Source organism: Atta colombica, unplaced genomic scaffold, assembly GCF_001594045.1.
Source record: "Atta colombica isolate Treedump-2 unplaced genomic scaffold, Acol1.0 scaffold86, whole genome shotgun sequence".
Lineage (NCBI taxonomy): Eukaryota > Metazoa > Arthropoda > Insecta > Hymenoptera > Formicidae > Atta > Atta colombica.
This window is the reverse complement of record NW_017259579.1, coordinates 207,505-220,105: the sequence shown is the minus strand read 5'-3', so window position 1 is coordinate 220,105 and position 12,601 is coordinate 207,505. Positions and strand designations below refer to the sequence as shown.

Sequence of the window (12,601 nt, the reverse complement as noted above, 5' to 3'; positions counted from 1 at the left end):
TTATATATACTATATTATAATATTCTATATTATAAATAATTACAATGAATTATTTTGAAGGTCATCGTAAAAAAGATTATGTGGTCTATAATGAACCATGGTTCATTGTTCATTACATTAAAATGATTCATTGTAGATCACCTAATCTTTTTCATGGTAATCTCCAAAATAATATGATAAAATAATACAATAGAAAAAAGTTGTTTACAGAATAATAAAGCCAAATGTACACACAAAATTATTGCATAATGAAAAAAGTGACAAGTATAACAATAAAAACATAAATTCGTAAAACTTACTAAAAAAACCTTGCAACTCAAAATTCTTAAAATATGACCATTACATGACCGTTCTTAGCATCGGCCAGCGGATTGAAAAGTCGAAGAGGGATTCAAATGCGAATCGCTGTATGATAACATTGCATTTATAAATATCGCAATGATTTATAATATACTACTGGTTCACTGTTGGACCTACATTACATTCATTAAAATTTACTTATTAGTATGGTATTCAATTATCATTATTTAAGAAAATAACAATTATGTAGGAATGAAAACATTTTAATGATAATTTGCTGGAAGGTAGCATATTTCTTACACTGTAACGCTCTTGAGATACACGTCCGCGCGCAATCCGACAGCTTGGCCATCGAGTGTTTAATGATAGTGAAGAAAAATTAGGCAGCGCTCATAGACATAATAAAAAGATCAAGCGTGAGATTTGAAACATGAAGAGGTATAAAAGGACGGACAATGGATGTCGTATAGCTTTCTCTTTCTGACGAGAAAAGAGTGGGGGAAGAGGAGAAAGTAAGGTGTGAAAAAAGTGAAACGGTTGAGTGTGATAGAGAGAGTGACATGCTCGAACAGAAAGAGAAAGCTACACGCCATCATAGACATAGTATCTCTAGATCAAGCATTGTCAGAAATTTGGGGAGTGGAGGTAACCCATTTAGAAAAGGACGCACTCATGATACATGATGTGTATGCACGAAACGAGAGAGACACATCTGGGCCAACATGAATGCGTTCGTTTTTAAAGGATTATCCCCATTCCTCGAATGCTCGTTCTAAAGATATTATATTTATGCACGGCATTTGCTTTCTGTCCTTTTTTTACCTGATCTTCACGTCAAAGTAGAGGATACGCTCGATCTATTCTTATTGTATCTGTGACAGCGCTTCAAAAATCGAGCTGAAATGTGCAACTAATTCCAAGCACTATTCTAATAGAAAAATAAATTATGAAATTCATTGTACTAGTCTCGTTCCAATTTTAACAATCAACTTTCAAATTGATCGCTTTTAATAATATGTAATATCGATATATGAAATTCATCACAATATTTATGGATATCATGATGTAATTGAACAAAGTAATGTAAAGGCATCACACAAAAATTTTAGAAGAAGACTTAGTAAACACTGTTTGTTATCATAATATAACGTGAAAATAACGAATAATATAATACAAGTTACTTTTATAAAATAAAACTGTTACATATCATGCATTATGTAATATTACAATGTTTTCAATATGAAATATTATTGTAATTTAATATTGTTATATTAATGTTGTATAAATTTTTTCTGTACATATTATATAATTCAGTTACAAAACATGGTTATTGAAGAAACTTTCGTTGCAATAGTTTAAAAACAGTTTCAAACCATTATTATCTGTTGGTTAGATTGTTACTAGATTATTACAGTGAATTAGATTTTAGCTTAAATTATATGTTTAGTTTATACGCACGCACGCACGCACGCACACACGCACGCACGAAAATGAAATATTGCCCATTGATTTGTCCAAAACGTGATAATACTCAAGAAATAAAAACATATACATTTTTAATTAAAATGAAGTAGTTTATCATATATTTTTAAAGTAGTTTATTATATATTTTATTATATGTTATATATAACTTTACAATACTACTGTATACAATACTGTATATTCTACTGCAGTGTATTATTTGAAAACGTACAGTGTCTCTTACAATTAGAAGAAAACTTTTTAATGCCTCCTTCTAATTATAAAAAAATTATTTTAGAATTTATAAAAAACATAGAAAATAGTTTTAATAAATTACACGTAAGCAAACGATTAGAAACCGAATCATACCAATTATTAATAATTTTTCGAGTCTTAGTCGGATTGATTTTTTGAAGGATAAGCTTGCAAATATGTGAAAAGCAACAAAATTATTTTTAAGAAACAACCATGATATTATGATTACTAGAATCGATAAGAGTAATGTGACAATCACAATGAGAAAGGAAGGCAAAAATGCTTACATTACTAAATAATGAAAATACATATGATAGTTAAAAAAGATCCTACTACTTCTTTCTAGAAAATTGAAAGAATTACTCACGAAATGGAAGAAAAAGAATTCATTTCGCAACAGATTTAGAATAAATTGTGACAATAATGACGGGGTATTACCTGGCGCTTACGGGCTTCCAAAGATCCATAAACCGGGGTCGTCTCTAAGAATTATCATCTCTACTATCGATAGTCCATTATACTCTTTAGTAGTATTTCTACATAAAATATTTTATAAAATTAGCATTGACTCATTCAATTATATAAAAAATAATTTTCATTTGATTGAAATTTTGAGTAAAAAAACATTAGATGATAATTCTATTTTAATCTTGGCGTGATTTCCCTTTTTACAAACATATCGATTGCCTTGGCTCTTGATAGCATCTTTAACAGATCTATAATTTCAAAAACAATATTTCAAAAGACGAATTTTTTCTCTCTACAATTAGTTTTTAATTCTTCATTTTTTTCTTTTGACAATATTATCTACCGACAAAAATTTGAATGTCCATGAGTTCCCCTCTATCACCAATAATCGCAGATTTAGTATTGCAAAATCTGGAGAAAAAGGCATTAAATACTTTAGCTTTCCAATACTTTAGCTATCCTCTTTTACATTCACTACATAGATGACATTGCAATGGAAGCTCTAGCAAAAAAAAAAACAAAAATATTACAAGTTTTTAATTCGTTTCATCTTCGATTATAGTTCACGATTGAAATTGGTGAAGACAGATTAAATTATTTAGATATTATTATCAAGAATTACAATATTCTTGAATATGAATACCACAAACCTATTTTCTCTGATATCTGAATTTTTTTTCTCGTCCTATTGCGCAAGAGAGATACGATCATAGGAATGGTTGATAGGACCTATGTATTCTCAACCTAAATATCATAAAAACTTGATCTTTGTCATTGAAATACTTTTAAATAATGACTATCCGATTAATTTTATTTTTGACACAATTAATGAGCGCCTAAAATCTTTATTGAGTAATAAAACCTTAAAACACAAGTGATACTTCCGCTGAAGATATTGTTAAGAAGTCATGATTTACAATTCCATTTCGGTGGTCTCATACAAATTCAAGAACTAATTAAAGATCTTGATATTGATTTTGTATTTTTTAGTTTGAACAAGCTCAATTCTTTTATTAAAACATAAAGATCTTTTACTTAATAAAGCAAAAAAGAACGTAATTTACAAAATATATTGCAAGGATTGCGATGCCTCCTATATCAGGCAAATAGGGAGAATTTTAAAAACGAGAATCTCGAAACATTGTAATGACATCCGAAGGAACATAATAATCATTCTGTTATTACCGAACACAAATTGGATCTAAACCATGATTGGGAAGGCACGTAAATTGTTGATCAGGAACGGTTTTTGTACAAACGACATATCTCGGAAATGCTACATATTCAGTTGCAAAAAACAGCCCTAATTTGCAATCTGACACCGAATTTTTACATCACTCGTACATCTCGATTCTCAATAATTTACACTGATTCAAACTGCGCGCCATTTTTGTTATTATTTTTAAGTAACAGTCTGACATATGTTGGTAATACTGTCCGTTTTACTTATTAGTTTGTACACTGTGTATTATCTTTGACTCATTTAAATATTGACCACATAAATTACAATGTTCGGAACGGTTGTAGTGAATTTATATCATTAAATTTATATCACTAAATATGAATAATTTATATTTATATTTATATTTTTTGTCTTTCGATTTTGATTGATTTTTCATGTTAACATCTTTCATGGTTATATGGATGAGTACATTAATTTTTTTTTTATAAAAAATAATTGGAAACATTTTTTATATTGCACAGATTTTTATCTGTTAATCATTGCCACTGGAATTGTTAACCATTGCCAATAGAAGGAGATTGAGTTGCCACTCTCGCCTCATGAAGAAGTGTTGAATTCCACAACATACGTTCAGACGTACTGATGATGGCCCGGAAGCGGGCTGAAACGTTTATGCGTAACTAATTATACTATAGTTTTTCGACAATAAACGATTTTTATTTTTACACTAACAACCGCGCAAAAAACTCTTATTGGCCCTTGTTTGTTTTTGTATATCATTCAATTAATCGATGATGTATTAAAGGAACTATTACATATTTTTCACAAAATTAGAATTAGAAATTAGTAACTTTAAACACTTTGTACCTTTTTAGCTGAAATAATAATAGGTTCAGAAGCAAAAGAATTATCGATTACAAATATGTTTAGATTTTAAGAATCATAAAATTCTAAAAAAAAAAAGACTGAATATTAATAATTTTCATCATCATCACATATACATCATTTTCATACATCATAACAGTTGTAACAAGAATCGTAATTTCATTAAAAATTTTTGCAACATTGTCTTTTATTTTAAAAATACTTCACACACACACACACGCGTGCGCGTAATTACTTTGATAATGACTATGATATATTATTTTATTATATAATAAAAATATAATTTGTTATATTACATATTATATTTATGAGTGGGAAATTACAATTAACCGGTATGTTGCCGGTAACAATTATATTTATTACTTGTAACATTCTAATTTATTGCACTTGTATAACATTAATATAACAATGTTTACTGGGCATAAGATCGTAAGCTAGCTAAATCGATCAATCACACTCGAGCATTTCAAAATGTGAAATCGCAATTTTGATTGTGATTGATCGATTTTGCTTGAGATCTTACGATTACGACTAAAATTTTTGTACGTATTATGCATAACAGCAATAGTGGAACATTTGATGAAAAATTTATTTTTAAAGGTGGTTTTATAAACAAGGAATTAGTTCAACATGATAATAAAATGTTAATAAAATTAAAATTTAATTATATAGAAATATTATATAAAAAAATTTAAGTTATACAGCATTATGTAATATGACTTATTGTATATTACATAATGCTAAATAATAAAAATGTCTGCAGTTACATACATTAGCAAGAATTACGTACGGTAGTAATTTTAATTTTATTATTCGTGACAAATCTCTGGTTGACCATTGCTATTAATTATTGCATACGAAAATATAATAGTCACATTTGTTCCATCTTGTTATATACATACATTATAATAGATGCCAATTTATAAAATAAAATGAAAAAGAATAAAAGAAAAATATTTACACAGGGTCTATAATAGAAGTTAAGTGATCGTAGGGCCTTAAGGCGTAAAAAATTGATTAATCACACAATTGAATATGAAAGTATATTGAAATATAAGAATAATAAAAAATTATTGGTCAATTTTCTACGACTTAAAATCCTATGATCGACTTCTATCGTAGACCTCGTATTAAGAAAGAAACAGAGTTTGAGACTCGAAGAAATTGTGAAGATGTCAAAATTTACGAAGTAAATAGCTAAAATTATCATGAACTATAAAGAATGGCGCTTTCATCTCTGATAAAAATTCCAAGAATGTCCGTATATGAATTTGGACATCTGGTTAAATGTGGTTTCTTGCACTGGAAATTCTGTTATATCTAAAATACATTTGGAATTCTAGATAAGTTCTACGTCAACTCTTGTCTGCGAATCTCGTTCCATTTTGGAATTCCAAATAATTCAGAATAAATTTTGTTTTTAACTAAATACGAATCTTCATGCAATTACAGATCTATCTTTTATTGGGAAATCCATAAGTCGTCACTAATTTAAACATAAGAATACATAAACCGGATTATGTTATTTCCTGAAATCAGTAAACTTTATCATAAATTCTTTACAATATCTAACGTATTTGGAATTGCTGATATAAACGGACAATTTTTATCTAGGAATTCAACTATGTACCATGAAATGAAATACTTATATAACCAGATTTAATATTACTTGGATGAACTTTATGCTAGTTAAAGACTGATTTATCTATCCTGATGTAAGTGTATGTACTTTATTTGGACATAACTGGAATTTTTAACAGGGATAAGTGTTAACATGACATAAGTTATATCTGATTATATTCGTACACGAATGTATATTATACTTATCGATCATAATAATATATTAAAAAATAAAGAGTTAATAATAAGGCTAATAAATGAATAAGAAACTACCATAATTACAAAACGACACAGCCAAAGCGAGTGATAAAGTGTACTTTTAATTTCTAGAGACTGGAAAAATCATCTGTATTAAGCATTAATTGGAGAAATCTTTGAATTAATTATTTTGTATATTTGTTAAAACTATATATATATTTTGTTAAAACTATACGTTTCCAATTATAGTCTTGTGCGCATCTAGTATCCAATTGCTATCGACTCAATTGTATAAATGTAAAACCGTCTCTGAAAATTTTTTTATATAATGCAGTAACGAAATATCAGTGATTGTTTTTTCGACTATCTGATGTTAATAATTTTCTTATAAGATTCATCTTTGCAGAAGACAATTTATCTTCCTTGATAAAATGAACGGCCTTATGATTATCTATCATTTCATTTTCATCGTGAGAACTCTCAAAACATGATGGACAATAGAGATCACCTATACATCCTGTACATTTATATAGGTCTGATTCTTTCACAGTTCGCGAGCACATGATGCATTCATTTTCATTCTCATCTTCATCTTCAGTTTCATCTTCATTATCATCTTGTATGTTTGGAGGAGTCTGTGTAATTTTTTTGTAATATAAATTTTATATAGAAATATTAATAATTATTTGCTAAATTCAAATATACAGGGTGTCCTCGACCTATGGAATTGCCCATCAGCGGTGTGCGCGGCAAGAGTCAATAAACGCCATAACTCGAGATACGCGCTTGCCAAGCAATGCGGCCTGCGCATCAAGCGTATGCCGAAGACGTACACTTGATAGTAGTAGGGCGAACGCGCTATCTTTAAAAATTAATACTTCGTTAATTATTGCGAAAATTGCAAAATTATAGAAGACTTTTTGACTCAATTCATTTCACTCTACCTGCTCATGATGGGCGATCCCATGTAGAGGACATCCTGTATAACTATATACTATAATTTTTCAGAACATAAATAACTGTAGAATGAAATAAAAACAAAAAGAGCTAAAAATGCACGCTTATAAATCATGAATACATACATCTATTTCCATTGCTGAAATTTTGTTAATTAGTTCTGTTTTATCGCTGCTTGTCGTATCACGTAACTTTTTGTAAATGTCGATTTCTTCCTTCATGCATTGATCAAAACGCTAGAAGGGATAAAATTGATGGTTATAATTTTACATTCTAAACTTTATAATGTCCACTCACAGTTCTATTGCCATCATCCTGTAAGGAGTTAAGCATCTCCTCGATATCTTTACAAAGGTCGCTAGTTGAAGGCAACTCCATTGGCGCAAGATATTCCTGAATTAAATCCTCTGCTTTTTCTTGATTTGTTCTAGTATCTACTCGATATATCTGCAACAATCGATTTATAAAAATAAAAATCTACATAATGCAATTATATTTATACATTTCGTTTACATACATTTATGATGTTACTTCCACTGGCTTCTGGATTTTGATCTTTCAATAATGCTAATCTTTGCTTTATCTCCTCAACTGTAGGCAATGGAATGTTTCGTTCCTCATCTTTTAACTTTCGTAATCTGTCCACAATCTGTTGATCAGCCGGTTCTAATCCCATCTTAAGTTTGTCCCAGTGACTTGTATGTTTATAAATCACTATTGGAGGCTTTACTGGATTTTCTAATAAATCTAGTCTATTAAAATTATTAAATATTCAACATTAAAAAATGTTATTTTTTTAAATATAACAATATATAATATTTTTAAAAATCAATAATAGAAACAAGTTTCCAAGAAATACCAATATATCAAAAAAGAAAAGGGAATTAAATAATAGCGCTATATAATATAATAAGTACGCTATTATATTATAAAATATATAACTGTTATAATACATAAGGCTCCTGACATTAAGACTCCTGAGTATGCAACTAAGAACTCTGCATTGACGATGGCAACACAAAATCAACGGCGGTCTGGCGAAACCGGTCACACACTCGAGCACGAGCCCATATCCATATGCTCGCCTTCGATGCACCGAGAGTAAACGAGACAGCGAGTTTCTTCTTACATTAGCCGTTTGTTTTAAGCAATCGAAAATGCTTTTTCAGCAATCTCGGCTGCTCGGCATCAATAAGGGACGAGGAACAACATATTCGAAATAACATATAAATTTTAATAAATTATAATAATAGTGTTCCCATTAGTCTTCCATTAATCCAGAATAATATAAATCATGCGTAACAGTTTAAAGCGTAATAGTTTACGATATATTTAATTGTTTATGATTTTTCATGCGCGTTATATATCTCCTTCATAACTCGAGTAAGAATAGTTTAGTACAATAGAAGTAGAAGTAGAATCGGAAAAAAATTATAAAGTACTTCTCTTCACAGAAATCTTTGGAAGGCCATCAGAAAAGAAATGTCTATGTTTAAGACTCGGGACTTGTGACAGAAATATGTGAAATAAAATCGAAATAGTTGCAAAAAGCATGTTTTTCGCTTATACAGGGTGCGTCATCAAAATCCGGACAAATTTTAATTTAAATTTTCGCTATATTGTGCCTCCGCCAGAGGTTATTGTTTATCCGAGAAAGCTTGATGCTTCTAATAAACAATCATATTCTCAAAATGGCCACAATGTTCAAATCAAGTGCAGTATAATCGAAGAGCTGCGATCGTCCAAGGCTTTCACGCTGTACGCTCAGCAACAGAAATTCTTTGGATAGTCGAAATCAACGTTTATGACGTTATGGCAAAATATACAGCTTTTTTTTAGAACGATCCAACGAAGGTTCCAGGGAGAAAGAGTCACTCGAAAGAACGGGGAGGATCCTCGCAATCGTTGAGCCTCAACGGATGCGGAGGATCCCAGGGCAATTCGCGTGTTCTGATGAATGTGAAGCCGTGGATGAAAACTGTGGCCTCCGGAAGGCCATATGTTTTTCAGCAGGACGATGCACCGTTCATACGAGTTATTTGATTCAAAATTGGTTCTCAGACAACGTTGATATGTTTTAGTCCAAGGAATTCTGGCCTCTCAACAGCTCAAACTTATATCCCTTGGACTGCTACTTATAGAGCGTTGAAAGAGTCACAAAAAAATCTCGGCATCCCAATGTGACATCATTAAGGACCACTATTGAGGCAGCATTCATCGGCATAGTCAGCGCTACATTACAGCATGCGTGCGAACACTTCAGACCAAGAATAGAGGTCGTCATTCAAGTTAATAGGGGATATATCGAATAATTGAGTACTACAGGGATTCCTCAAGTACCATGTAAAAGGATTTTTGTAATATTTAATTTTTCATTAAAAACATTTTGTTTAAAGAAATTGTTCTATTTGTCCGGATTTTGATGACACATCCTATAAAACAAAAGATATAGACTGTATAGAAAAAAATTCGGCATAAAAAATGTAGGTACTCGAAATACCTACAAAATGAAACATGGAACATTAAAATCGATCTATTAAATAGAAAAAAAAATAAAAACCATCGAATAAGATAACCTCTTTTCACTCGCCCGTTCATTGAGATTTAAATGCAAAGCTTTGCAATTCTCGTAAATGTAGTCTTTGTAACGAAAAGATCTAGCCCTGAGCGAACCTTCATTAGCTTTTGCAAAAAACCATTTGTTCACTACAAACCTATCTGCGGAAAACTTAATTTCTTCATCTTTGAGCAGTTGCACAGCAATTTATAGGGGTGATTTTTCTTCTTCAAGAGTTGCACTATCACTTGCTTAGTAGCAAAACGATTTTTTACACTATTATAAAACGACTTTGAAAAGTGGGTATCTTTTTTGTAAAAAAATGAAATAATTCTGTTAATATGCATCATATTAAATAGCATCGTGTGAAACATTCGACAGCTGACATTTTTCTACGAATTTAAAAAAAAGGTTACCCTCCAATTATTAGGAACTGAGATAACAATTTTTTTTTAAATCACTGTGATTCTAATTTTTAAGATTAAGAATTCCGTCTGGAACCAATTTGTCAAGGAAGAATTGCATTTGCAGTTTTTGAATTTTTTGCTACCGAAAAGTTTATTTAAAACCATTGAAAAGTTGAGGAATGCGAGTGAGGCAGCGCGCCGGGCGGAGTGTGGAAAGTCGGCGCGCGGTCGAATGAGGAAAATCGGACCACTCGGAGACTCGCGTGAATCTGATTTCGTGCGTTAAAATTTGCTAAATTTACATTTTCTCATCAATAAATTAACGTAGAAACATAATTTTTTTAAAATTTATAATCTTATCTCTATAAGATATAAACTATAAAAATAGCTTAATCAAATATTTCACAAAGTAATTGTAATCATGAAATTTTTAGTTTTTCGTTTCTTGAATTTTCATTTTTTTTTGTTTATTACTAAAAAAATTACATGTGAGTATAAAGTGCATGTCTGATTAACAAATTTAAGTCACATATTAACGAAATTATTCCATTTTTTTATACAAAAAAAAGATACCCACTTTTCAAAATCATTTTATAATAGTTTAACTGCAAAAAATCGTTTTGTTACTAAATATATACGTGATAATGTAATTCTTGAAGAAGAAAAATCACCTCTGCAAATTGCTGTGCGACTGCTCAAAAGTGTAAATAATTAAGTTTTCCGTAGACAGATTTTTAGTGAACAAATGGCTTTTTGCAAAAATTAATAAATATTTCAGACTCGTTTTGAGGTAAATTTGTTCGTCATAACTAGGGCTACATTTTATGAAAATTTCGAAGCTTTGTGTTAAATCTCAATGAACAGAGCAAGTGAAGAAAAAATCTTTTCCGGTGATTTTTTTACTTAATTAATAAATCGATTTTAATGTTCCACTCATTTTGTAGGTATTTCGAATACCTACATTTCTCACTGAACTTTTTTCCACAATAAAAATCTTTCGTTTTTTAAGTGAAAAACGTGCTTTTCGCGACTATTCGATTTTTTTTCGCATATTTTCTTGATTCGAGTCTCAAACATACGCATTTCTTTTCTGACCTCGACGATTTTCGTGAAGAGAAATGCTGGTTTATAATTTTTTTCCGGTAAAATTCTACCGAACTATTCTTGCTACTTGAGTTTATGAAGGAGGGGTATACTATGTAACGCGCATGAAAAATCGTAAACAATTATATAAACATTTCGTAAATTGTTGCGTTTTAATATTTATACTAGTCTAAATTAATGGAATACACTATTACTACAATCTATTATATATTATTTAGAATGATCCTCGTCCCTTATTGATGCCGTGAACTGCCGAGCGGCCGAAATTGTCGAGAAGACATTTTCAGTCACTTGAAACAAGCGATTAGTGTGAGAAAGAGTTCGCTGTGCGCGCCGAAGGTGAACACATGTATATGGGCTCATGTTTATATGTGTTATAGCGCCGCACCACGATAAATGGTTGAATTTGTAGATGTGGAAAAGTGACGTTTCGACGAAATTTATGTTGCATGCCATGTCGTTATTATTTGCTTAATTGTGAAAAATGTGACTTGTCTCGTACTTATTAAAGTCGTAATTATCGATGAAAATTAAAGTTATTTTGGAATATATATGTAATATGTTATATGTAAAAGCATATATTTTATTCATTTCAACATCTGTCGGAGCTGTGTTTCTGTCCGAATATAGATTCTTTACATGTCTTTTACTGATTGTCAAGGAAGGAAAGGACATTTTTCATTGATTTTTACAAGTATTTTAAAGCGATTTCGTCATTTCGTTTCATCCAAATTGTCTTTATTTATAAATGACGTGCAACATAAATTAATGTATCATTCCTCGCTTCTGACGTCACGATTCCGACTAGTCAGAAGCCTTAAGCATACTCTAAATTATAAGACAAAAATCATCGAAGTACATACAAGGACATACAATCAACCATGATCTACAATATCTTTAGAAGTGACACTTAAACTTGCGTGCGCATGAAATCAATATAATAAATATTTATAATGCGATTTTGTGATTATTTTTAATTTGTGACTGTTAAAATTTGTACACTGAAGATGACTCAACATGAAGGGGTCGACATTTGTTTTTATATTAATTAATGTTAATTTATACATTAAATAATATTATAAGCAAGAACAACCAACTTGGCTCAGTAGCCTTTTATTTTTTATATTGAATTTGTTATTCTATTAACTATTATATTCATTTAATTGACTACTCATTGTGTATGTGCAAGTTGCATCAATAAGTGAC

General features: G+C 30.3%; 1 protein-coding gene across 2 annotated transcripts in view; it reads right to left on the bottom strand.

Annotated features, from left to right (window-relative positions):
- Window positions 1-6,567: 6,567 nt before the first annotated feature.
- LOC108693048 overlaps window positions 6,568-12,601 on the bottom strand; it is a 26,042-nt gene continuing 20,008 nt past the window's right edge. For both annotated transcript variants that reach the window (XM_018201712.1, XM_018201711.1), the window contains exons 2-5: window positions 7,845-8,079; window positions 7,625-7,774; window positions 7,453-7,563; window positions 6,568-7,005 (exon numbers count right to left, since the gene is read on the bottom strand). In XM_018201712.1, coding sequence (XP_018057201.1) covers window positions 6,715-7,005; window positions 7,453-7,563; window positions 7,625-7,774; window positions 7,845-8,003 — 711 coding nt within the window. In that variant the 5' untranslated portion in view covers window positions 8,004-8,079 and the 3' untranslated portion in view covers window positions 6,568-6,714. The remainder of the gene's footprint in view (window positions 7,006-7,452; window positions 7,564-7,624; window positions 7,775-7,844; window positions 8,080-12,601) is intronic.